The sequence below is a fragment of the Python bivittatus genome, unplaced genomic scaffold, assembly GCF_059951505.1.
Source record: "Python bivittatus isolate LINGU-HERP-01145 unplaced genomic scaffold, Pbiv_v1 ctg000590_np1212, whole genome shotgun sequence".
Taxonomy (NCBI): domain Eukaryota; kingdom Metazoa; phylum Chordata; class Lepidosauria; order Squamata; family Pythonidae; genus Python; species Python bivittatus.
The window spans coordinates 1,363,323-1,390,871 of NW_028277086.1; the positions used below are offsets into that span (position 1 = coordinate 1,363,323).

The following is a 27,549-nucleotide window of genomic DNA, read 5'->3' on the forward strand; positions in this document are numbered from 1 at the left end:
CCATCTCACTTTTTAATATCAACATAAGCCCACCGGAGAAGGTTGTGAGCTATCATCAACATGCCGATGCTCCCTGGTTAAACCTCATCACCCTGAGCCAGGCCACAAATGCTGTGAAGTCTTGACCCAATTCCTGGATGCTGTGGGGGCCTGGATAGGACCAAAAAAAAAAAAAAAAACTGAAGTTGAACCCTAATGAGATGGAGTTGCTGCTTCTGTAAAGAGCATCTGGGTCTCTGCCTCCTCTGGTTATAGGAGAAGACACATCCTCTGAAGGAGCAGGTCTGCATCTTGGGGTTCTCCTGGATGTATGGCTGCTGCTAGAAAACCTCATGGGGGACCTTGGTGGTGGGCCAGTTTGGGATTTATTCACAACGGGAGGCCTTGTGGAAGAGCATCCCCTGGAGATTTGGATGGCTCCAACCCTGTTAGCTTTTTGCAAAGCATTGAAGACTTGGCTATTTCCGTAGGCATTTGGGTCAGCTGTGTTGTTTTTTGCTTTTTTGTGTGGTTTTTTTTGTTTATCCTGGGATACCAGGGGGTTATATATGGTGGGTTTTCTGTGTCTCAATTTTTGTAAGCTGCCCAGAATCACTTGTGTGAGATGGGTAGTTATATAAATCATATACATAAAAAATAAAATAAAAATTAACGATGGGACCTCATGACTTCATCAGGATAGACTACCGCAGTGTTTTTCAAACTTGGCAACTTTAAAATGTGTGGACTTCAACTCCCAGAATCCTCCAGGCAGCGTGGAATTCTGGGAGTCGAAGTCCACACATCTTAAAGCTGCCAAGTTTGACAAAACACTCGACTACTGCCATGCACTCTATATGGGGCTATCTTAGAAGATTACTCAGAAGTGGTGCAGCTGCCTCCATCCTGGCAGGTAAGAACCGCTGAGCTGTGTAATGCCTGTTCCATGGACTCTGCCTTGACTTCCGGCAGGTTTCTGGATTCAGTGCAAAGTCTGGGTTTTCACCTTTCAAGTTCTAAGTGCCTGCAGGGTCACCTTCTCCAGGCAGATCCCCACCCCCCTCCAGTACACTCCCAGCTGAGGATGTTGAAGGCTCCCAATATATAAAAAGGGGGGCTTGAAGGCAGTGTTTTTCTGTGGGTGACCCCCACAGAGATCGTCTCCCTCAGAGGTCGTATCAGCACCGATGCTGGTATTTGAAGAGCTGTTGACACATAGCTGTTCTGCAGACCCTTTCAAAACTGGTGCTGTGTCCAACAGGCCTATGCGGCCATTGGTGTTTGTCACGATGATTGTCACTCATTTCAACTTGTAATTGTGTTGACACTTTCAGATGTTTCTGTTTATGAATGAACTGCCATGAGTTGTACAATTTTGGCGGTACATAAATGAAATAAATAGAAATGTTCACTCCAAGATACTGGAGGCACCCAGCCTGCTTACCTGCAAGGCAAGTGCAAATGGTCTCCTGGGAAGCTACATTCACAAGAATGTCCATTCAGAAGCAGCCTCCATGTTGCTAGTGAACCCTTCCAAGCCTCCACCTGTCAGTAAATTCATACTCTTTGTCTGGCTGAGAGTGGTGGTGGTAACACAGCATTAAATGCATTTGCACCTTGCAAATAAAAGTTTGACTTAAATTATTTATTGCAAACGTTTGCTCCTCTTCCCTATACTCTTGGACCTGTTTTCTTCCTGTGATGATGTTGGCTGGAAAACTCCCGTTGGTTATGATTGGCCCACAGAGAGGCGTGTGTGAGTGAGAGAGACATTTGATAGCAATTAAATGGCGGACGGGTTAGCAGCTGGGACTATTTATTTATTTATTTAGGCAGCTCTGGGCTGGGCTGTATTTATTTATTTATTTATTTATTTATTTATTTAGGCAGCTCTGGGCTTTATTTATTTATTTATTTATTTATTTATTTAGGCAGCTCTGGGCTGGGCTTTATTTATTTATTTATTTATTTATTTAGGCAGCTCTGGGCTGGGCTTTATTTATTTATTTATTTATTTAGGCAGCTCTGGGCTGGGCTTTATTTTATTTATTTATTTATTTATTTATTTATTTATTTAGGCAGCTCTGGGCTGGGCTGTGATGTCACACAGGTTGGGGAATCCAGGGTTTCAGGTGGTTGCTTGTGGATCGAGCATACCGGCTTGTGGCCTGTCTTACCCTCTGTCCCCTTCCAGTTTTGCTTCTCACCAGAAACTATCCTCCCATTTATTAGCAATTTCAGGGGGTTCCATGAGCTTCAAAAAAGGTTGGAAGTTATGAGTTTTACAGAGTTCCTGCTCTGGAAGGAAGGAGCAGCTCCCAGCCCAAGGGAGATTTTGATACTGGGGGAGGAGGCAGAGAGAAGGGTCCAGCAATAGTAATTTCACAGGCTTTGTGTGACTTCTGATGCTCAAGGTGAATGACAAGGTGAGCTTGGAGGGTAAATTTTAGGGAGAGGCAGCAGAGTCACATTCCAAAAAGAAATGCAAGGCAGGAAAGGCCAGGAGAGCTCCTCAGGCAAGTATAATTTCAAAGTGGATTCTTTTATTTATTTGCTTAATGCATTTCTGTACCACCTCAACCAAAAGAGATTCTTGGTGGCTTACACAGAACAGATAAAAACAGAAACATCTGCAGTGGGACTAAATCAACCCAAAAAACAATAAACAACATACAGCACAAACTACAAATAAAATAAAAATGGCAGCATCTTTTTTTAAGAAATCCTGTGTGGCAGGTAGAAATTCAGCAAGTGACGCCTTCCCTGTTCCCCATCATTTATTTGGTAAATTTATATAGCCGCCCATCTCATATACATGACTCCGAATGGCATACAAAGTTAAAAGCATTTTTAAAAGTTAAAAATAAGGCATCAAAATGCTGGGTGCTGGAGTCGTATGAGGACCCAGCCAGCTGGAACATGGAAAGGAAGAAACGTGAACTGAGGCAAAAGCAGAAAAGGGGCAAGGCAGCCAGTAAGGATGATGAAGGGGCCAGAGACATGGCCAGAACGTCCTGGGACAACTGCAGCTGATCATTAAAGGAGGCCGGATGCGGTGGCAAGCATCCAGCCATTCCGTCACCAGAACCAAGCCTAATCAGATGGCAACAGTTGGTTTCAATTATTCTCCTCCCTCTGGCTGCTTTCAAGCATACCTAATCGGGTCATTACAGAATACTAACCCATTTCTGTCTTCCCGCAATACGCCGGTCCTCCAACCAATCCAACAGGCCGGGCTCCGCGGCCGCCGGGAAACCGAGCAAGGTCCACATCGCGCGGAGGTGGCGCGCGTCTGCTCTGATGGTGCGCGCGGTGTAAACACAGCCCTGGTTTCGGTTTTAAGGGAGTCGCCTCCTTGCTTGCTTGCATCAGTTCGCGTCTGAGCAGTCCGGCTTGGCTCCGGGCCCGTTCCGAAGAAGAGCAGCAAAACACAAATGCAGACACCGGCCGGCAGAGAGCCGCCCTGGCCGGGAAGGAGGGCGAGGCCCCCCAGGCGAGGCGAAGCGGCTCCTCTCTGCTGAAGCGGCCTCCTCAGAGAGAGCCCCCCTCCCCTCCCCCCCCCCCGCGCATCAGCAGGTGAAACCAGCTGCGCCACTCCCGGTTTGCTCACGCTGCTCAGGCTGCTCTTGGGGGCCGAGTAAAGCCCTCGGGACAAGTGGCTGCTCGACCGGCTGGCTTTTCTTCTTCTCCTAGGAAACTTCAGCAGCCCCAGGAAACGCCGACCGCCCCGGGAGCGCGCTCGACCGGAGGGAGGAATGAAGGGAGACGGCGCGCTTCTGGCGGCGTCCCTCGCAGAGGGAAGCCGCCGCAGGGAGGGGAGCGATCGCGGCAGCCAGGCTGCTGACCGCGGCGGCGGCCTGGGAGCCCGGGGCCAGCCGGGGCCCTTCCCAGGGCTGCGGCGGGAAGAGCGTCATCGCGGGCTGCGGGAGCGGTGCTTTCCCAGGCAGCTGCCCCGCTCGGTTCAGAGGAGTTATGCGGGGGAAGCAAGCGGGGAGGCCCGACCCGCGTCCCCTCCTTGAAGCCTTCTCGGTGGGCCGCGGGAACTGGCCGGGGAGGAAACGGCCGCTCCTTTCGGAGGCGGCGGCGGCGGCCGGGAAAGGAGGGCGGCCGGGCCACGGGCCAGGCATCTCGGGGCAAGGGCGCTGCGTCTGGCTGGCACGGCGAGCAGCGGGAAACCCGACAGAGGGACGGGCGGGCGGGGAGGACGCTCCGACCGGGAAAGGCGGGCATCCAGCGGACGCGGGCCTTGGCCGAAGTACCGCTTCCCCCGTCTCCGGGGTGAGGCGACGGCTCGGCGCCTCCCTGCTGAACCCAGCCCGTCAGACCCGCGGCTGCTCAGTCTCGCAGCCCCACTCAGCGGAAAGCCACCTTCGGGAAACGCGGGCTCCCCGGCGGCCGAGCATCTCGCGAGCGGCCGCGCCCGGGCCGCCCTCCTTACGCCCGTGGCCCTCGCCCGGGCCGCCTAGATCCGGGTCACGCCTAGCCTGGTGCAGAGGCCCCCTTTCCAGCCGCTCCTTCCCTCCCCCGCCTTTCCTAGGAGGGTTAGAGACGCGAAGCGGCCCGGGCCCCCCGCGTGCCTGGGGGGCTTTGCTTTAACCTCTCAGAGGCGGCTGACCCGCTCTTTCGGGCTTCCCCACAACACACGATCCGCTCCCCTCCGGCCAGGCAAGAAGCGCCGTGCCGCTGCAGATACACTGCAGCGACTGCAGGAGGCTCGTCGCGCCCGGGCGCTGCCGCCAGTGGTTCTGACCCTCGCGGGCCTCCGCTCGCCCCCGGCTCGGGCGCGCGGGCAGGCAGACCCCGCCCGCCAGGTGAAGCTCCCCAGCGGACCTGATGGCACTCACTCACTCAATCAATCAATCAGCATTACGGAGCGGGAGACGGCTTCACCCGCACGGGCGGGGATGGGGCAGGCGGGCAGCCAAAGCGCCTGGGCAGGGAACCCGCCGGTGCGGCTGCCCCGCGGGGCACCCCGGGCTGAACCGCAACGCGTCCTGGAGGGCAGGGCAGCCGGAATGAGGCTGCTGCAACCACCCCCAGCTGGGCGCCTCAGGAGCTTCGCATCGCGGCCTCGTTAGCTGCGGCCGGGCAGGGCGGCCGAGCGCCACGGTCTGGACGCACCTGGGGGCGCCCGGTTGGGCATCGCCGCTGGGCAGCAACCTGGCCTCACCTGCTCCCCTCGCGACGTCATCGCCCCACCCTTGTCCCGCCCCCCGCCGGGGATAGGCAGCCGCAGCTTTGGGCGGGCCCCGCGATTCGTCCTTTGTGTTCTTACCGGCGTCTCCTCGTCCCGCGCCGGGCCCCGCCCTCCGAGAGCGCTGATTGGCGGGGCTTAAAGGCGTAAATTGTGAGCAGCCCGGCGCCTGTCCGTCTTTGGGCACGGCTAGGCGATTGGAGGAGGCGGCTGTTTGTCTCGCTGCCCTACGCGGAGCTGTGCGTCGGGCCATTGACTGGCGTAGGGTGTGGGCGGCGAGAGCGGACGGTGGGGATTGGGCGAGCGCGCCGGTGGGCGTGGCGCGGGGGAGCCCGCCCGCCGCCTGCCTGGGGAAGGAGCCAAACCAAGATGGCGGCGCCTGAGGCGGCCGGGCCGGGGCTGACCACTGCAGGCTGAGGCTGCGCCCGAGCTACAACATGTCGGGGCCGGACGAGCGGGACCCCGGCGGTGGGGTGGCGGCCGCGGCCGCCGGCGTCGCGGCCGCGGGGCCGCTGGTTCTGGGGGATGCGGCGGCGGCTGGGCCGGGCCCGGGGGGCGCGGAGGAGCCGGGGGCCCCGCTCGGGGGCGGCGGGGCGGGCGCGGGGGGCGGCGGCGGCGGCCGGCAGGGCCAGCCCGAGCCCGGCGGCGACCGAGACTCCGACGCGCCGCCCAAGAAGCGGCTCAAGCTACCCGGCGGGGCCGAGGGCGGCGGCGGCGGCGGCGTGAAGCTGGAGGAGCGGCTCTACTCGGTGCTGTGTTGCACGGTGTGCCTCGACCTGCCCAAGGCCTCCGTCTACCAGGTGCGGCTGCCCCCACCCGCGTCCGCGGGCGTCAGTCGGCGCGTCACGGGGGCGTCCCCGGTTGGGGGGAGAGGGGCCGCGGCCGCCCGGGCCCGCTGCGGATTTGGGGGCAGGCCAGCCCCCGGAGGGCTCCCAGGGGCGGGGCGGGGCTCCCTGAGGCCCCGCTGCGGACCCGGCGCGTGGGCTGGAGGGGCCTCGGAGCGCGGGAGCGCTGCCTCTCTGCGGGGGCGGCCCTGCCCCCGAGCTCCAGGCTCTTTCCGAGCAGCCTGCGCTGCGTGGCTCGAGGGGGGGTTGCAAGGGAGGCCTTTTGCGGGCCCGCTGCGCCGGGGGTGAAGCGGCGCTTGTGAAACGGGTCCCGGCGGCTCCAGGGGTCTCTTCAGCTGCAGTCGCGCTCCTTCGTCCGCGCGCGAGTCCCGCCTCGGTTCGCGAGCCGGGAAGGGTGCCTGGAAAAGGCGCCGTCCTGCTCTAGGAAAGGCTATCCTCTAGGTTGGCCCTCTTCGAAGAACCCCGTAGGTGGCCGTGTTAAGTTAAAAGCGATAGAGCGATGGCAGGAAGGAATCTTCCTCTTATCTTTTTTTTTGGGGGGGGGTGTGCAGTAACCTGTACGATAAAGGTAAGTATAGAATGGTGTGGCATACCAACTCTTTGGAAAAACAAGGTAAGGGTAGGGTTGCTGTGAGATCAGTACCAAGCTGCGTAAATACTTCCCATTTGCCTAGCATGACTAACTATGTTTTTACAGGTGTTGTGTATACAATATGCTGTCCTCCCATCATCACCCAAAGCTGGAAAACAATTTTTCTATGTTGCATCTCAGTCACTTACCCCTCCCACCTTCTGCCTGGCTTTCACTTTTGTCTGTTCATCAGGTGTGGTCTCTTCTTATCCTGCATCTCCCTGTTAGGTCTTATAGTTGGCAGATTTAGCTGTCGGTTTTTGTAGCATAACCCTATACATTGTTTTGAATGAGCCTTATTTTGAGATGCAGTGCTCTGGGAAGGGAAATGGCGCTCTGGGTTTCGTTTTCCTCCTGTAAATATTTTACTTGCTTTAAAATTGCAGGAAGAAGGGTGGGCTATCCATAATGAACAAGAATAAGCTACTGCATGAGTTTGTCTTTTGTGTTGGAATTTATGGATGATATTTATTGCTTTGTCATAAAACTGGGTTCAGAATTATCCTTTATAAGTGGAAGGCAGATTTAGACCACCCAGCGCATTTACTGTTTTCAGTGCGTTATCCTTTCTGCTTTTTTCTTTTTAGATTTATAATTGTCCATGAGAACATTTTGTATATTGATGTGTCTGCATGAAGATGTATACTGAAAGGAGGCACGTTAGTTATAACAGACAAGTATTGGAGACTGAGGGAGGGGGATTCAGGAAGGAAAAGAGGAGTTTGTCTAGCCTGTGGGTTGATTAGTTAGGTTTACAAAGATGCTTGTCACTGGCAACACTTGTTGGCAGATGCACTTGTCTCCCCCGGTAAGGTGTTCCCAATAATACCTTGCTATTTTTTTTTTTTTTAACAACTAGGGGTTCAGATAAAACTGGACTGGAGCACAGAAGACTTTGAGCCTTTTCCTCCCACCCCAATTTATTTATTTTACAAGTTGTAAATGTTAAGACTTTAGGGCTTGGTACTTACATGATCCTTACAAAAAAAGAACACGGAGAAAGTAAAGTTGCTTTCTAATCTGAAATGGAGAGAGGCTGGAAAAGAAGTACAGACATCTTTACCCCTCAGAATCACTGATTGATGGACAAACGAGCATTTTTAATATTTAATTTTATATTATATTAAATTTAAAATTTAATAGTAAGTCTGCTGACTAAAAGGAGCATGTGTATTTTAGGCCTCCCAGGCCATTGGATGGATTGAGATGGTGGCATCAGGTGAATAGTCTGTTTTGTCTCTCTGTTCTGGCACGAAAGCATTCTGCAGGGTGGCATAGGGTGGTCTGTCAGACTTGGTCCCCTTCTTACCATGAAGTCATTCTTCAAAATTGTTCTTCTGAGCATTCATTCTTTTTTTTCTTTTTCTTTTTTTTGCTTGAGTGGAGTACTATTTTCCTTTTGAATTCCTGTGATCATTTTAGATCAAAGAAGGCAGAAAAGCTTCTTTGGGCAGGGCAGTCAAGCAAACAAGCCAACAGTTAAATGGACTTTTGTCCAGTTATGGTTTAATGCTTCCTTTCCGGGGAGAGGGAAGAATGGCCATCTGTTCTCTCCCTCCTCAACCCCCTCTCTAAATGTTTGTTTGCATTTAATTGGTACATAACAGGGACTGAATTCAGCAAAGTTGTGTGACCATGTAATAGTGGCATATAATCTGTGTTGGTTAAATCTCTAAATGTGAAGGTCATTACCATGGTGGTGTGGCACTTGTGTGCACCCTAATTATATCTCCATGGTATTTTCTTTCTGTCTGTAATATGCCAGTATGTTAGAATTGTGCCATCTTCATAAAATGATGGGGAAGCACACAGATAATTGAACTCGGCTAATGAAATCATTTGTATTAATAAAGCCTCTGCATTTGGAATCTGGTGATTGTTGCCCTCTTGTATAAGAACACATATAGTAGCAGATCTCTAAGGTGATGGGGAGGCTTAACAGGCCCATATCAGAGTTCAGGAATGTGCATGCTTCCACCTCCTATGCTAATTCCATGTGTAAGGGCCTTTCCCCATAGAAGTCAACAAGGATTGGAGTTCCAAACAACAGATCCTGCTTGCCTTTTTCCTTGCCTGGGCGTGGGGAGCCTAACAAACCCAGTTAGTATGGCCAATAAGGAGACGTGCCATGTTTGTGGCATCTAGGCTTGTAGTTTTCACTTTTATGTTTTTTTCCTGGGGATTCCAATTATCCTACTGATTAAAAATGCTTTGAGCCATCTTGGAAAAGCATTGTATGCATTCTTTATAGGGGGAGAGATGGTGGGAGGCAGGGGCAGGCTGCTCTTTGGGAAGTAAAGTTGGCTATTTGAAGCCAGTTCCCACTTCTGGCCCCCAATTTTCAACCCACAAAACAGGCTACCAGGTCTTGGAGCCCTGGACTTCCCCCTGTTGCCGCTGAATGTCAGGTCTGCCTGTAATAAAGCTTGCCTCATCCATGATCTTATTGCGAATGAGAGGACAGACCTGGCTTGGGATGGAGGGGGGTCCTTCCCTCTCAAATGTGTCTTTTTGGGTCTCTCAAACTTAGGGAAAGGGAGCTGGATGGTGGTTGTCATCTGGGAGACTGCTAGTATCAAGGGGCGCTATCCTGCAGACAAGTAGATGTGAGATCTTAATGGTAAAGTTGGGTTCTAGGGACAAGATGGGAATACTGGTCACGTACCATACACCCTGGTACAGGGCACCTTTTCTGTCTGCGCTGCTTGACATTATCCTTGGGTTGCCGATGGAGTTTCTGAGGCTGATATTCTTGGGAACCTCAACTTGCCTGGAAATTCATTACAGCCCTGGATCCTATGGCATCCAGTGTCCAACACATATTGGAGGCCATATGCTTGTTTTTGTTTTTTCTCATGATCTGAGGCTTTGGGGATGTTAACATCTGCCCCTTGTCATGGTCAGATCATTCCCTGACAGCTATAGAGTTCTCTGGTGCTACAAAGCCCCACGGGGGGGGGGGGGGCTATTTGATTGATCTGCCTTAGGCACTTAATGGAACTGTGTAGCTTCCAGAGGGTGCATGGAGAGTTTCCAGAGCTGATGGTAGGCAGTTTTGCTGAGGCCTTAACCACCTGCTGGAACAGGGAGGTGGTAGCAGCTTTGAATGAAATTGCACCTGAATGGTCTTTCTGGCTCGCTGACTTTACTATCAGAAAAATGGCCAAGTGAAAGACGCTTTGAGACCCTGCTGAAAAGATTGGAATGAGATCCGTTCCTAAGTCTGTCTTTAAGTCAGATTTGTAGGTAGGTCAGAACAGGTACATACGTAAAGGGTAAATAAGAGAAAAACTTATGTGATCCAACTTAAAATGGCAGATGGTGTTCTTGAGCCGACAAACCACAGAAGCTATGCAGTGTTTTCATAAGCATCACAAAGTAGTGTGTGTGTTTGTTATTACGAACCATTTTATTTAATATAATAGGCTTTATGGCAATCCGTTCATAAGTATGAATTGTCTGTAAGGCAGATGTTCTTAACCTGGGGACTGCCATGCCTAGAGTACCAGTGGCATAGGGTAAATCTAATCAATAACAGATAATTTTATTTTAATTTGTATTTTAATCTGTATTTATTATGAATTATTGTAAACTGCCCAAAGTCACTCTGAGTGAGATGGGTGGTGATTAAATTTGAAATGTAAATTAGATAGATAGATAGATAAGAGCCCATACTCGGACCTATGCTGTGGCAATAAGACTGGCAAAATATCACTGTTTCTCCACTCCTACTGCATGCACAGATTCTGGTTCAGTGATTCTTTTCAAAGTGACCCATACCCTGCTGGATAAAGATGGGCAGGAAGACCATCTAAGGGGCCACTGTGAGGAATTTTCCAGACATCTTGAGCACTCAGATACGTATAGGGCTTGACACCTGCTGGGCAAGTCTTCAGCAGGTGGCTGGGGCTCCATCCCGTGATGTTATTTGGGATGCATTTGATCTTATGAGACCTGAGGAAGTGGACAGGGTCCCCCGCAGTATCGGCTCAGCCATCTGCAGTCTGAATCTCTGCTCTTCCTGGTTGGCGAAGGCCTCCAGGGAGGTGAGAGGGAGCTGGGTCACGGCAGTGGTAAGTGCGTCCTTAGGAGAGGGCATGTAGCCCCCTTCTTGGAAAGTGGCGGTGAGGCACCCTTTTCTTAAGAGGCCATTGCTTAACCTAGATTTGCTGGACAATTGTTGATCTGTTTTCAACTTCCCCTTTCGGTTGTGGAGAAAGTAGCAGAGAGCCCTGGTGGAAACATTATTTGGTTCTCTATGGAGATAGAAGTGATAGCACTGATCAGCATCTTTAGCAGTGTCCCCTCAAATTGTTACCTTCAGGGACCATGTAAGCATGCCTTTTCAGTCACTAGCCCCCCTTCTGGAAAAGCATGCACCTGATAGATGATGTGCCCCTTCCTTTCTGGCTTTTAGGAAGCTGGTAAAAACCTAGTTATTTCACCAAGCCCAAGGGTTGTGAGTTTGGATTTCCTTTTATTATTGTTAATGTTACTATTCATGACTTCCGGTTCCACAGGAATATTTCTAGTTGCTGTTTTTAACTGATTGTATGGTTTTAATCCCAAATGTACTGGGGAATTGTATGCCACACAGAGTCAGCAGACTGGAACAGCCTATACGCCCAATAAATAAATAATTACTCTAATTATTTATAGTACTTGCTGCTTTCCTCATGGTTTGGGACTCAGAAGTAATTTTCGGAGCTCTAATAAAATTAGTTGATCTTGGTTTTACATCTCATGTAAAACTGAAGAATAAGAAAGTTGAACAGAAAACAATGGTTGGTGCAAATTGAGTCATCAAAGATTTAAAGTACTCTGCTTGTTGTATTTGCTACTCAAGGAAGAGCAGGATACTTCTTTGGAAAAGCCAGTTCACTTTGGTCTGTGGCTACTCCAAAAACCATAGCAAGTTTGATAAGGAAAGCCCTTGGTGGAGAAGACATTTTGACTACTGGTCACTTGTAGACAATTCTAAAGTAGATGGACCTATAGCACAACAGGATATAAGGCAACTTATGCTTTTTCTGTGGCTACAATTTTTCTCAAAGGTGTAAAGAGTCATTAGCGAAGAATTTTATGGCAAGTGTATTTTTGCTGTGATCAAGAAATATGGCTACCCCTTTAGAAATTATTACTAAATAATTTCCAATAAAAAATAATGGAAAAGAGACTGTATTCTGTATTCAGGCAGAAAGGAACATGCAGTAAGTCTGTCTGGATCCCTCTCAACAACTTGTGATATTTCCTTATCTCTGAAAACTTGCTGGGGAGGATATCATTAAAAAAAATAGTGTAAACTGACCTCTTCCTCTCTTTCTGTAGTATTAAAATACTAGAGCTTGATAAAATCTGGTTTTTGTGAATTAATGATTCTTAGTCTGAGATTTCAGGGGTCTAGAAAACTTGATCTGCAACTTTGTTTGAAACAATTTGATTCTGGAGTCCCTCTGGAAAATGGCTGATTGCTGTCCAGTCCAGCTACGTTTTGGCTCCTAATAACCCCTTGCAAGCAGTGGCAACTAGTTAATTTTCAGCATGCTGGAAGTATAGTGCCAGCCTTTCTTTTAGCCACTATTTTATTAATTTGACCAACTCCCCCGAAGTGATAGCTGGGTTAACAAGTACTTTTATATAAGAATAAGCTGGCAACGATACAACTGGGCAATACTTTTGAGGTTTGAAAAGCTCCCACAAGAAATTTATCTACTTATTTTTGCCAGGGTGTTCAATGACTTGCCCTCTGTTGGCAAAAATAACTGTGGCTTCCCTCTGCTGCGCCCCTTGTATCTTGGGTGTAGGTGATGTGTTTGAAAGTCACAAAGGAAGGCAATGGAATGATACTTGGGTGAAGTGTGAGTTCTCTTACTGAGCTGGGAACTCAGAAGGAGCCATTGGGGCAAAGTGCAGGAGTTTGTCATTGAACATAGATAACAAGACATTTAAAACTATTAGCAGCTGCATTGATTATGGAATTTTGGGGAGCTTCGGTGGAAGCTCTAGAGGGTAACAGGCATGGCTGGGCTTTCTGGGAGTTGTAGTCAGTTTTTTTTTTTAAACTATGACCTACATTCATCCAAATATTTTTAGGTATGGATTTTATCTTTCTTTTTAACATGCACATATGGTATTGCTTCTACTGAAGGTGAGGTAAAATGAAAAGACTTATATATTTTTTGTGATTTAAACTGTGATTTAAAAGAAGATGCACTGAAGCAGTAGCGTAAAGAGGTGAATGGCAGGTTGCTGGCAGTCTTAAATGCTATGAATGTTCAGGAAAGGCTGTCCTTTCTAAAGAGCTTGGAGATCATAAATATGTTTAATATTATATATCAATATGATCTACAAATTGCTTTACAATTTTTAATTAATTTATTATTGCTCTGTTATGGATAGTGGGCTTGAGATAAAGCAACTTATTTATCCAAATACCTGTGTGGGATATTACAGCTGAGTAAAGTTTTCAATTTAAGTCTAAACTTGTTTTACAAAAGCAGTGGCTAATTTTTGGCTTAAAAAGGTTTCTGATTTGACTTTTCTCGATTTTTTCTTTCAGTCTCTAGAAGGAATAAATGGAGCACAAATATAAAGTAGAATAATAAATCATTTATTCAGTTTAAATCCTTCCTTTGAGGAAGCACTCATCACAGCTAACCAACATGGTTAAGCATCCCACTCATATAGAAAGCACTCTGAAGATAACAGGTAAAAATCATGATATCAATAGAGAAAACACTTGCACAATCACATATGGAAATCTATATTTACGCTAGGATTTTGATACAACTTAAGTTGTGTGGTAGAAGACCTTGGTCAAATAAGCTGCTATCATTTGGTTTGCCTGAATATGACTTGCTCAGCAAACCATGGTTAATATCTTGGTTTAATGTTATACAGTCAGTAGTTCTCCTTAAAGCTATTTGTACTTTCTTCCCCTTGCCAGTTTCCATATTTGAATATGGAATGTTTGAACAGGGATTAGATTCAGGTAGTGTTTGGTACCAAGGAGACTCATTCTGATGACTCACTTTCTAATGGGTTCCTACTTAATTTGGCAAAGGGGATTCCTGCTGTTCCTTCATCTAATGGAATGTGTTACAATCTTTTTTTGAAAGATGCATTGAGTTCTTTCTTTTTATGGCAGATGCTGCATTTTCCCATATCTTCAGCTTGCAGGCTCTTGGACTGCTTAAGCTGGTAGGGGTGAAGCAGCAACTAAGGCGAGAGAATGATTTGGCCATAACTGCTAAGGGAAAGGATTGCCTGACTTTTCCAGGAGGCAGGTAGTGTCACCTTTTTGTGGCAGGTGGAATACAAGACGGTGATCAAGAGGCTAGACTCGGAAGTTGAAAATCATTCTGGAAGGCGAGGGGCGAATCCCTTCCATGACACCGCCAGGAGAAGTGTGTGGGTGTAATCAGGAGCTGACTTTGACTTGACAATGTCTTTAGAAAAGCAATGATGGATCATTTTTGGAAGCCAGATAAGCACACATTTGTCAGGATCACCTGGAGTTAGTTGTAACCTTGGGCAGGGTACATTTACAATGTTGCTATATTCTATGTTCATCTTTTAGCAGAAATGTACAACTCAGACTATACTGCTGAATGAAAGATGCCTTGAAACCCCCACTGAGACAAAAGGGAGAGGAGGACAGTGATGGAAAAAACAAGCCAGTGTAGCATTTGGGTGTGCTTTTACTTTACTTTACTTTACTTTACTTTACTTTACTTTACTTTACTTTACTTTACTTTACTTTACTTTACTTTACTTTACTTTACTTTACTTTACTTTACTTTACTTTACTTTACTTTACTTTACTTTACTTTACTTTACTTTACTTTACTTTACTTTACTTTACTTTACTTTACTTTACTTTACTTTACTTTACTTTACTTTACTTTACTTTACTTTACTTTACTTTACTTTACTTTACTTTACTTATTTTATTTTATTTTATTTTATTTTATTTTATTTTATTTTATTTTATTCTTCCATGGTGTCAGAGGGTGTGACATACCTGGGATCCCTTTAGGAATGCGCACAAGTCTTCAACAGGCAACTGAGTGTGGAAGCAAATGCTGGGATGGTGGAGAGGCAGGATGTTCTTTTCCTCTTTTCCTCTTGTGACTAATTGCTGTCACCCAAGTGCTTGCATTTTTTTCAGTCTGGGATTCATATAGAGCTGCCCTGAACTGCACAGCGTGCAGGACAAAATTGCCCTTGCTTTGCCTCCTTTGTCGCAGTTCCCCTCATCCAGTTAGCAGCTAAAAGTTTGGGATAGTTCTGGTTCAAAGATTTGGACTGGCTAGTGCTGCATCAGGCAAAGGCCACTCCCTGGGTTTATACCTGAATATAAAGGTTCTGCTTTTCTGCACAATTAAGGTATGAAGCTCCATGTGCTATTTCGACTTAGAGAAAACAAGAAAAGCTGGTCTCTTGTTTCCCAAATCAACTACCTCTCTCTCAGGAAGACTTTCACAAATGAAGGGTTGGACGTGTCTGCTAGATGCAATGGAACACAGTCCTTTCAAGGCCACAGGCCTGCCTTTGTTTCTTAAACACTACAGAAAGAGCCAGTTCCGCAGGAATGTGGACCTTCTAGATTCTGTTCCTCATTGGGAAGTACATTAGGGATAGGAAATAAATACTTAGGTGCATTGTTGGTGTAGCACTACAGTAGCAAAGGAGAGGTGAAATTTGTCTGTTTATGTGTGGACTGACCAAACATGCCATTCTGTGCATCATTTGCAGAGAATGGTGGGGGAAAGGTTTCTGCATTATCATTAATGTTGGTTTCAACTGGTCAGCAGATGGGTAAAATCTTCCCAACCTGCTGCCCTTTAGATACATGAAGACTACAGTGCCCAGAATTCCTGACTATCCTTGACTGACACCTTGGAGCAAAGTTGGGTAACCTTTTCCAGGTTAGGCTGCAGCTCTGTTTCCTGACCAGCCAGAAGGCTAAAAAGGTCTTTTGCTGGTAGAGTGATATTAGAAAGTAAAGGATTGAAGAATGACCTTGCTGGATCAGGCAAAGGCCCATTGGAATCTGGCATTTTGTTTCTCCCAGCGGCCAACCAGATGCCTCTGGATGCTTGCAAGAAGAAGAAGAGGGAGATGTCACCTCTCCTGTGGCTATTTGGAGGCACGCAGCTTGCAACCCAAAGCTCCCCCTTCAAGTGCCTTTCATGAATTTGTCCAATACACTTTCAAAGTTGTCCAAGAGAGCAGCTGTCATTCTCCCCAAGAGGACCTGCTGAGGGTCCCTTACTGGAGGGACTGCCGTCCACAAGATGTAGGGGCAAGCCTTCTCCACAAGATGTGGGGGGCAAGCCTCCTGTGGAAGAGCCTGTCCCTGATATCCGTCCTCCTTCATCTTATTGAGCTTCCCAGAGGGCATCAAGACTTGGCTGTTCAGGAATGCTTTGGGGATGGGGAGGTTTAGGCTATCCTCAGGGATGGCACCGTGGGGTTACACGGATGGGTGGATTGGTCCTTGGAGGTTGAATGTTTTTAATTACTCAGTATCTTACTGCTTAATGAGATCACTTATGAACACAGGACTTTGAGGAGCTCCATTTCTTATTTCCTTCCATTAAGAAGATTGCCCGTTTATTCCTACTCTTTGTTTTCTGTTTTTAACCAATTAGCAATCCTTAAAAGGATGGATCAAGGCTTTTTGAAAATCCATGCATAGTGTTGATAGGGTCACTTCCATCAATATGCCCGTTGACACTTTTTCCTGCATAGCTACAGACAACTCAGTTCACATCGGTGTATATGTAAAGCTAGAGGGGTTTTTTCCCCCCCTAACGTGCATGATTTTACATTTATTTAAATGGCAGGATATAAGTGACTTTGGCTGGTCTTGAAAAGCTGAACAGGATCAGCCTTGGTTGATACAGGCTAGACTGGGAACTTGAAAAAACATTGTAGAAGAGGACAATCGTAAACCACTTCTGTATTGTCCACCAGAAAACTATGTGATGAGTTGAACTTGATTCAAAATAGAATAGAATAGAATAATAACTTTATTGTCATTCCACTATACACCATACACCAAGTGCATAATAAAATGAAATTCCGTTGCAGTTGGCTATTATAGATATGTTTTTGAATATGGAATTTTTGGGACTTCTCTAGGTGGTTCCTTGCTCCACATTCCATGATTCTAATTAAGTTCCACCTGTTGAAACACAATAATCCAATGATTGGATGCCTTTCCTTGACAGCAGATTTTCTTAGCTTGAAACTGCTGACTGTTTTGATAGTATAAGCTCTTCAAAATAATGTTTTGTCATCTTTGTCTTCTATGACCTGCAAAAAAATCTCTCCATGTTCCTGAGTTCTTGGACAGTCTAGGCCTTCAGGGTTGGGCATAATGCTGCTCTGGTGCCTGCTTTTGAACAGCTTGGGTTCTGGTCCCTTGAGTTTGCATCAGGTCTGGGTATTAAGCCAGAATGTTTTGAATGCTTATGCAGAGGTGGGCAGAATTCTGAATTATTTCTCTGTTCATGCTGTTTCTCACTGGAAGAGGCGCCATCTTCTTTTTGTAACTGTGTCCAGGAGTGCAATAAAGGCCTTTATCAAACAAATGCAGCATGAGAATCCTGTGGAGGGCAGCGGTGAACCTTTTGAAGGTAGCTAAAATGCATATGTAATGCAGACCACAGGGCAGCTCTTCAACACTGTCTGTGGCAGAAGGCCTCTGAAGTTCTAATTTCCTTTTTCTCACAGTGTACAAATGGTCACTTGATGTGTGCTGGATGTTTCATTCACCTACTGGCAGATGCCCGGCTGAAGGAGGAACAGGCTACCTGTCCCAATTGTCGCTGCGAGATCAGCAAGAGCCTTTGCTGCCGAAATCTCGCTGTAGAAAAAGCAGTGAGCGAACTGCCCTCAGAGTGTGGTTTCTGCATGAGGCAGTTCCCTCGCTCTCTTCTGGAAAGGCACCAGAAAGAAGAATGCCAGGACAGGTAAATGGCGTGGGTTGCTCTTTGTTATGGTGCTACAGCTGAATCGAAGGCAGAACCACTGGAGCTGCCTTTCTCAGCCCTGTCTCTCTCACAGTGGACTACAACTCCCAGAGTTCCCAGCCAGCCTGAGGGTGACATTTCTTGGGATTCTGGAAGGTGTAGCTCAACACTTTAAGAGACCCTCGAGCAGGGAAGGTCACCTTTACTTCTGGGAATAGGCAGATTCTGGAGCGCTGGTGGTAGTGACATCTAGCCAGCAACAGAGCTGGGCCGAGGGAGAAGTTCAGAGGGGAATTGCGGTGGGGGTTGCCTGATGTGATGCGATTGATGAAGAAATAGTTCAGTTTCTTGAATCCAGAGTTAAATCCAGAGATGGTAGAGTATGTTTAAAAAAATCTTCCCATATTATATTCTTGGTTATACAAGTAAGGGGAGCTGCCTTAGGGTGATCAAACATTTCTTGCAAGTTTCTGCTAATTACGCTAGTGAATATGACAGCTGTTATTCTTATTAGAAAAGGATTTGACAATTAGGATACTGTTAGTATCATCATAATGCCATACGGTGCATCTAGAAAGCAGGGCTGAAGCTGGGCAGCTCTTTTGTTGACAGGTTTCTCCCTTTAAATGTGAAACATAAAACAGATTTCTAAAGCAGTCTTAGTGCTTTTAGAAATGCATGGAGGCCACCCATTGAAACTGACAGCAGGTTCAGGACAGGCAAAGGGGAGGCTGACTTCATATAATATATACCAGAATTGGAAGGGGGGGTGCATGTAAGAATGTGATTGTGGGCTTCGACAGCTTCTGTGAAAAAGAATCAGATACATTCTATTTAGTTTAAATGAACGTTGGCTCTTATCTGTAGTAAGATTAGATGGTCTTCTAATTTCTTTCACGGAGCGAATTGTCTCCCTGGCAGAAAAGTAAATCTGGCAGTTGTGCCTCTTCAGGCTGAGAGATCAGCATGGCCCTGTCCCGTCCTGGCTGCACTACAGTCTCGGAGCCCCGTGCTGCCTCTGTCATCTGGCCCTTGCTTCCCACTCATTGGAGGTCTGCCCCACTTTCAATCTGCAGGGTGACTCAGTGCAAGTACAAGCGGATTGGGTGCCCATGGCAGGGCCCATACCACGAGCTGACTGTCCACGAAGCGGAGTGCACGCACCCGACGAAGACGGGGAATGAGCTAATGGAGATTCTGGATGAAATGGACCAAACGCATAGAAAGGAAATGCAGCTCTACAACAGCATCTTTGGCCTGCTCAGCTTTGAGAAGATTGGATACACAGGTAACTATTGGGACTGGCCTGGCTTGGGACAGAAGTGCTGATGGGGCGACTCTTGTGCCTTGTCTTCCTCTTCACGTCTTGTTTCAGTGGTATCTGTTGGTTAACTTGTTTCCCTTACCTAACATGCAGCAACTGTTGCTCAGAAGAGTCAGACAGGGCCACTTCCCCAAACGTTCATTCCTGGAGATTTCTCTGTTTGGTTTGAAAATCCAAGCTTAAGGGAGGCCCGTGGTTTACCTGCACATATTGCACCAGGGGATTTGGGCAGGGTGGGGGCGGAGAGCGGTAGGGAATGGCAAGGTCTGTCGCACAACTGAGGCTGCTTGAGCAGAGCTGAACGGTTCTTAAATGTTCTTCCTTCTGCTGATTACCCTGCTGGGGAGCACTGGTGTCATATGGAAGGAGGATCTTTCCTAAATGCAGGTAAGGTGTTGCAGTTGTGTTTGGTGGCTAACAGAAAAGGATACAGACTCACAATTAAGATCAGTGTTGGTTGTGCTCCTTTCTCTATTTCCGTGTCTACTAAATATTGAGTTTTCTCTAGTTTGGAATTCTGGTGTTTTAATAGTGTGTTGATGAGCTTTATGTAAAAGTCCTTTATTGTGGGATGAAATATTTTAGCATTTCTTGCTTAGATGCTGTCCAGTAGGGTGATTGCTCTCTTGGTTGCTGTAGGTATTCTGAAAGTGTGCGGTGGGTTTTGCCTCCCCTGGAACTTCAAACAGCCTGTAATTTTCTAGTATGAAAAGCTTTTCTGGTTTTCATGACCTAGTACACAAAGCTACCAACCCGTGCATGTATTCAGTGTAAGAAATGTAAATACTCAGGGTGGGAAAGGAAACAAATGTCGGTTTAGCCTGATGGATCTAAATTGCTTTTGCAGGTAAGCTTGTGACTCTCCTTCTCTGAATCTTGAAGGAGGCTCAAAGCAGGTTCAGCAGAATTGCATGGAAAAGGCACTGTTAATGGCTGTGGGGTTTCTTGAAAGCGGGAGGAAAATAGATGCTGAAATCTCCTTTCCTTTCCTATAAATATTCACATTTTCTACAGAAAGAGTCTTCTTGGATATAATCTGCTCTCCGACCCAACAAATGCTGGAGCCTCAGATCATGACCGTGTTTCTTAGCCAAGTTAAAGAAGGTGCTTAGAGCTTAAAAAGCAAACAAAATGGAGTCCTGGTGAACTCCGGCTGTGAAGGAAGGTGACCCTCTGCCTCTCTGCTGAAAAGTTCATTGCTGCCGTTGGGTGCCTGGTCACAGAGCTGGAATTGGGGTGGCAAGCAGTCCAGTAGGACGTCCTGATGCTGCCAGATCTGAACGCACTAAGGACACGGCTCTCCTGCGGAGCCAGGCAGCACCCTCGCCGCAGTGCTGAGGGGTGGGGGTGGAGTGGGGTGCAACCTGCATAGGTTGAAAGTCGGAAGCGGGGGGTGGCGTTCACCCATCCGGTGTTCTCAAACACTGTGCAGCTCTGCCTGCAAGAGAAGAGAGGCGGAGACCTTCCTCTGCTCTAGAAAAGCGATGGCCTCTAGCCAGAGAGGCAGGTGCTGCTGCTTAACGTGGAAAGAACAAAAGTGCTGAGTCGGGCTGATTGTGTGGCTTGAATAACTCCATCGCCTCCTTTGTCCAGGTCTTGCTGCTGTGCCCTCCTAGTGGTCCTCTGGAAACACCGAAGAAGCCAAACATGCCCACAGAGGTGCCCTGTCCCTGAGTTTGTGCTGTGAGACTCCATTGGTTTTGTACACCAAAGACTTTAAAATACTGAGCCAACATTCTTGATAAACTTGAATAAAACAAAACGCTTTGTTGCACTGTGGACTCAAGGGTTTAACAGACTGACACTGGACTGTGCTAAACCATTTGGGTCTAAAACTGGACAAAGTCTCGAATGATTCAGTGTACTGTTCTTTGTCTTCATGTACCCAACCCTGGGCTGTTCTGCCCTGTTAAAATTGAAAGTCGCTTCTCCAGCCACCTATTCTGGGTTTGCATTGTGATGATACCTAACTGTGCCTTCTCATCTAAAGATCTGTATTGTGAATACTAATAAAATAAAGGTGCCATGCTCCCTGACTTGTCTTGTCTGATTTGGTTTTTATGCACACCTCTCTTGGTCTGGGCACCTGCAAGGGAGCCATCTGCCTTGTTGAATGGGAGGCATCCATTTGACTGCTCTTCGGTCCCTCGAGGAATGCTGAAGAGGGTGCTTGAAGAGGCCTCCGAGCTGCTGTCCCAGAAGGTCTGGCCTTGGCTGGGACGCCATGGGGCATGGCAAGCTGCCGCTGGTGGCCGCAGAGGACCCGCTCCATACGTAGCCCCGAGGCTGCAGCAGCCTTGATGTTGGATGAGGCCGGAAGACTGAAGACGCCCCCCCCCCGAGGAGAACTTCTTCCGCCCCTTTGGGATGAGAGAACGCAGGGTAGCGGCCATCCTGCTTCTAGACCTAACCTGTCCCTGAGTCTCAGATTGGCTTCTTGTAATGTCGCTGAGGCGTCCTATGGCAGAGGCACCGTTGCTGCAGACGGGCGGGCTCCTTTGCGTTTGCAGTGGTTGTATTAACCGTAATCTGGGCTTTCCTGTTGCTTTTCTCTCTCCACAAATCTTCAGCAATGATGAAACTGTGTTGTGGTTTTGCAGTGATAAAATGTATTGATTTTATCTGCTTTTCTCCTCCTCCTCCTCCTCCTCCCCCTTCCACAAAGCCAAATTGCTTCTGCCCCTAACTAGCTCTGAATGGCTACTCTCACCCTTGTCTCCTTACGTCCTGGCAAAGAAGGCCACACACAGTAGTTACAGGTAACTTGAGCTTTGTTTCTTCCTGCTTCTGGTTTCTCTTGTTTAATTGTGCTTTTCCTTTTTTTTTTCTGCCCCCAACCCCTCCTTCTTGCTGTCTTGCAGAGGTTCAGTTTCGTCCTTACCGAACCGATGACTTCATCACACGCCTTTACTACGAAACGCCCAGGTTTACCGTGCTGAACCAGACATGGGTATTGAAGGCCCGGGTTAACGACTCGGAGCGTAACCCCAACTTGTCCTGTAAGCGCACCCTCTCTTTCCAGCTTATTCTCAAGAGTAAGATCAGCTCCCCCATGGAGTGTTCGTTCCTGCTGCTCAAGGGACCTTACGATGACGTGAAAATCAACCCAGTGATCTATCACTTTGTCTTCTCCAACGAGAATAACGAAACGGACTACATGCCGCTCCCCATCATAGACTCGGTGGAATGTAACAAATTGCTGGCCGCCAAGAACATCAACCTACGTCTCTTTATATTCCAGATACAGAAGTAAGCATAAGCTAAACTGGGAGAGTGACCGAGAAAGAAAAGGGGAGACAGAGCACGCACCACTGAACCAGAGTTACCTCGTATGGCTGCCTCAGCCCCGTTATAATTCCACAATTATCTGATTATTTTAAAGAGAACGTTTTGCATGTGTGGTATACAACAGCTCTGAGCAGTTGCTGCCTTCTTTGACTCTCCCCATTTCTGCCCGAAAAAGGCGGCTGGGGAGTTGGCTTGATGCAGGGTACTGAGGAGGCCTGAGGGGGTCTCGAGGGCATCTACCAGTCAATACATTGTGAAAAGGCTGCATCTGTGTCATGGTTGTGTGTGATCTCCATGATGGGGTCTCGGGGGGCTGAGGTCTCCTCTGTCCTTCCTTCCATCCTAGGGGGTGGCCTTCTGTCCTGACAGCAACAAGTATTACATAGCATCTGGAAGTGGTGGGCAGACCTTGTTGCACTGGAATAAAAGAAGGGGGGGGGTTCCCCAGTAGATATCTGAGGGACCCCTAAGAAGGGGTGGTTGCCAGTCTCCTAGTGGAGTGCATGCCCCATGCCCAGAATGACGAGTTCTGCCAAGAGGTGCTTCATGGTGTGAATAAGCAGCAGAGCACCACAAACTTCCATGAATGTATCAGTCCAGAGGATTCTCCCTGCTGTCCCCCCTCGCCCCCCCCCCCAGCTTTTTCACTGTGGCTGAGCTGGTGACTATTTGAAATAAAGTCAGGTTTATAGGAGGCTAATGATAGAGGGATCATAGAAAGTTGGTCCTTTCTAGCAGGAAGCAGCACCCTCAAAGTGGCTTGAATTGCACTTCACAAAGTATCCAGAGACCCCTCCCTGTGGTTTCCTACACGGTCCTGTTTTGTTAACCACCCCCCACCCCCCAACACAGGCTAAGATGTTGCATAGAACCGACCCAAATCAGTGCAGTTCTTCTCGGAATGCAGGGTGATTTATTTTGCCGTTTTGGGAACTTTCCCAGTATTTTGAACATCCTTGTGCAAATGAGTTAACAGGCTCTTCTAGTAATTATGCAATTTTACAGTGTGATTTTATGTATGTAAAAAAAAAGTATATATATATATATATATATATATTATATATATATATATATATACACATATAGCAAGTTTATGGATGAGGATAGTGGGAGACATTCACCAAATTTCAGTGAGATCTACAGGGATATTTGCTTCTTGCTCTTAAAACCTATTTTAAAGTGGGATGGGGGAGCTGGTGGTGGATGAAGTCTAGTATGTATCATGAGAAATATGTTGATTGTGCTGTCAATATTATTTCCTTCCTTTTCCTTCAAAACCCTACCTGGCATCCCCACCTCATTTTTTTAAGGGAAGCTGCGTGTGATTGCAGTTACACTTTATATGAACTAATTGGATCAGGTGTGTTTTACAAACATGTGAAACTGTGTTGCAGGTGCTTCCTTTCCTGCGACTTGTAAAGAGTAACAATATCATTTCTGCCCTCACTTTCATTCTCCCCCTTTCTCCTCCTACCCACATCCAATTTTAGAAAAGTGACTGAACCTGTAATAGCCCTCAAGTCCTGTGCAAACTCACAGCTGTGTATCAGGTCATGCCCGCTGCTAGGTAGCTCTCTTGTGCTTTTGTTTTGGTTTTTGCCAAAGCTGGTGGGCTGTCCTACGCAACTCCAGAATTCAGTTTGGCTAGTCACAAATGTTGTCCTAGTGGGGTTTTGTTTTGTTTTTTTTGGACAAAAGTGTGAATCCAGTGGTAATATGATAGAAGGTTGGCAGGCTCTTCACCAGAATACTTCTGGGATGTTCCAGCTGCTGAGGTGTTAATGGTTCTGCAGAAGGCTTGGCTTGGGGAACAGTTCTTTCAGCTGCTTGTTTTAAAATTGGAGAAGTGGGTGGATAGCCTGGCTTCTCTTGTAAGATAAACGGCAGAGGAAGAATGGCCAGTCATACGCATTGCTGTTTCAGTTCAAGTTTGTGAAGATTCACAGGCAGGAGGTCTCAAAGCCCCCAGATCTATTTGCATCAGGTCTTTCTTGCTCTAAGGTGTGGCAGTGACTTTAAACCAGGAACTACCTCTTGATCTCTGCAAAGTAGACTGCAGATTATTTTCGTATGTCTTTTTTTTTTGTAACTGGCACATCCATGGTTCCTTAGCCTTTTGGCTAAGATCAAATGAAAATACCCATTTTCTGTTGTAACTGGCACTTCTTGACAGCCAGCAGTCTGCAAGATTGTTCTGAAAGTGATCTATGAAGAGTAACACACTTATGTGAAGTTTAGATTACATGTGTGTGGTTCAGTGACAGCGCATGAAGCCCACTTCCACCAAGCACCTTTCCATACGTATTTGGAGTGAAGATGATGATCATGGGTTAATGCCCGTGCAGTGCACACAAAAAAATGTACAGCATGACTGGATGTGAATAGCAGGGAGCTGCAGACCAGGAGGACATGCTTTTCCTGCGGGGCAGAGGCCCCATAAAGATAATTTCAAGACAGCTGTCTTTCATTAGGAGCCAGTATTAGTGTCTCTCTCACCTTTGAATTAGAGCACATGTGGAATTAAGAAGATGTGTCCTCTCCAAGCCTGGTGCATTAGAAAGGATCTCCCCACACCAGGCATTTTTCTTGAAACAAAAGCCCATTTTACACTCATGGTCTTCAGTGGCCAAAGATCTGCTGGGTATGTGTAAAAAAAAAAGTTCCAGAGGCTGCCTTCCATTAGCTGTATCTGGAGGTGAAACTGACCTCAGGAAAAGTGCAGGTAGATCTGCCTTGTTCTGCAGCAATCTGGAGGAGGCTGCACGCATCCTCTAACTTTGTCCACGTGCAAGAGAAGAAGAAGAATTCATTTAACAGAAGCTAGCAATTCTTTCCTCGGGAACAAATAGTTCTGTTGAAGTCTCCAGTGTGGGAGCTGAAGTTAGATTCCACACATACAGCCACGTCTATGCATTCTGTATGGCACTGACATACTAGAGGCTTCCAGAGTGATGAAGAGCACCCACCGTACTGCAAGAGGGCATTGCTTGCCTGTCGTGTACTGCTGGCCTACCCATCCCTCCTTTAAATTGGAAAAAATATAGGAGGAAGTAGGAAGCTACTCCTAGGAAATGCTAGAGGGACGCTGCTATCTCCAAGACTAGGCCCCTCTTTAGAAAAGAGACATAATCAAAAGCTGGGGGGGGGCAATTTGCATCACTTAGTTTATTCGACAGACTTAGCTTATTCGACGGGGGTGCACATTTCACTTGGCATTTAGTGTGGGTTGAAGTTTTGCTGTCTTAGAATGCTGCTGGAGAAAGCAATGTTTCAACTCTCATTTTAGAGCTCATTTGAAGGAATCCAGCTTGTGGGGATCTTTTTTGCTGGCTTTTCTAAATACTTCATTGAGTCTGAAAGTAGGAGGTTTTAGCAGATGACCTCTTTAGCGGTCATAGTGCATGTGCTGTAGATGATACAGTATCTGCCCTCCTTGGAAACAGTTAAGTCTGTACTGAAGTGGCCAAGCATCCAGAAGTAGGTTTTATTGTGGCCCAGCCTTTTCCAACTTGCCATCCTCTGGGTCTTTCCCAGCCTTGTGGGAATTGCGGTCCAGTATATTTGGAAGGTGCCAGGTTGGAGCAAACTGGACTTGTGGATTGATGGGGCTGAAGTAGAGGTTTGGGTGTTTGTAGCCCCTTGGAGGGAACTACAGGCGACTCCAGGTATGAGCATCTCACAACATGCCTTGGATATTGGCCTCTCTATTGTCTTCCCGTCCGGTGAGCAGGGCTACAAAATTTCACTTCTGGCTTTAAAAACATTATTTTATCCCTAGCAGATTTCTTTGCAGGGAAGTTTTGTGTAATTATTTCAGTGCAGCCGGTCCTGGTCTTGGAAAACCTAGCAAAGAACCCTCCCTTTAGGAGCAGTTGATAAGCTGATGTTCTTTCCTTTTCTGCAGTGTAAACAGAAGAGGCTTGTCCAACTCACCTGCATCATTGTCAGGGTGGGGGAATGGATAGTTCTTGTCACCTGCAGCTTCTCTTTCAGCACAACTCTTTCTCAAGATCAGTGCTAGATAAAGTCATCTGCCCGACTCCATAGCTGTAGTCCTGAAGACCTGAAAGATCTTTGCTGGAATCTGTAAATAGCGAAGAACAAGTCACTTTCAAGATGGAATAGTTACATCAGAGGAGCCGGGACTTGGATTTGTAAGGGCACCCTTATCAGACTGGCTATTTTCTGTTGCAAAGCCTTGTCCTCATCGGGCTCCTTGGGAACCCCTGTCCAGCCAGGGTCATCACTGCCAGTGTCTTTGCTTTCCGCCTTCATTCTCATCCTTCTGTCTCCCCACTGTCTCCTTTCTCTGGGACTCCGTCCGACTTCTGCTTGGTAGCTGAGCCTTACCTGTCTAGTTCTGGCTAGACGTCTAAAGATTGTAGCCTGCTTCTCCATGCCAGGACCTGATGCCTGGCAGGCCACAAACCTCCTTACAGTATTCACTGTGGGTAATTTATTTAACTAGTGAATGTAGAGTTTAAAATAATTTAAAAGGAAAACTAATGGCTTGTTTGCAAGATTGTATGTCCTTTGTACTTGGCCCAGTTTTCATGATTTGTGTTCCTGGTTTTGGGTTGTGCAGGAAGGGATTCTCTTCTGGGCTCAGAATCCAGCTAGGGGATCCTGCTTGGAGGAGAAAATAGGGGTGGGGGGCTCACTCTCCAGGCACTTTCCTATCGCAGGGCTGGCACGTCTGTCACGCCCACCCACCCACCGGACACTAGGGAGATATGGGGCAAGAATAGCAGGGAGGGGCTGCGGCAGCTTCAGCACCACTGCTGGGAGCCTGTGCATCGCTTCTGCTGCTTCCGTCCACCGTGTGTCTTCCCCATTCTTGTGAGCACTAAACATATACCTAAATGGCTTTTAAAATGAGGAATGGTTTTAATGTCGTTGGGAATGATTTCTTTTGTTCTTTTGTGGTCTGCGTTTCAAGTTTCTGTATGTAATGTAGTTAAAAAATATTGCCAAACCATGCTGTCTCCGTGTATGTGTGTGACTGGTCAACGTGCAGTGCCTTTCTAGATGGGCTGTAGTGAACTCGGTCTTCCCAAAGGGGCGTCAGAGAATGCAGAGCCATCTTCTGGGGGGGAAAAGCCTGTCCTTTTGTAAAATAAAGATGTGGTGGTCTTTTGGGCATGGTGAAGTCTAAACCAAGGGCCAAGAGTAAGTCTGTGCCCACATGGCCTGTGACAGCAGTCCTGACTTTTTCCCTGGCCCACACCCATTTTTCCTAATTCCACCCCAACACACACACACACACACACACACAATCACATACACTCTTACACTTAAGACCTTCT

General features: G+C 47.4%; 1 protein-coding gene across 1 annotated transcript; it reads left to right on the forward strand.

Moving 5' to 3' along the window:
* The first annotated feature begins 5,495 nt into the window (after positions 1-5,495).
* Positions 5,496-27,219, forward strand: ZFTRAF1 (zinc finger TRAF-type and ring finger containing 1). Its single transcript, XM_088148818.1, has 4 exons — positions 5,496-5,973; positions 17,393-17,631; positions 18,708-18,919; positions 21,817-27,219. Exons 1-4 carry the CDS (start codon positions 5,611-5,613, stop codon positions 22,206-22,208), a joined length of 1,206 nt encoding a protein of 401 aa, XP_088004944.1. The 5' UTR covers positions 5,496-5,610; the 3' UTR covers positions 22,209-27,219.
* The last annotated feature ends 330 nt before the right edge of the window (positions 27,220-27,549 follow it).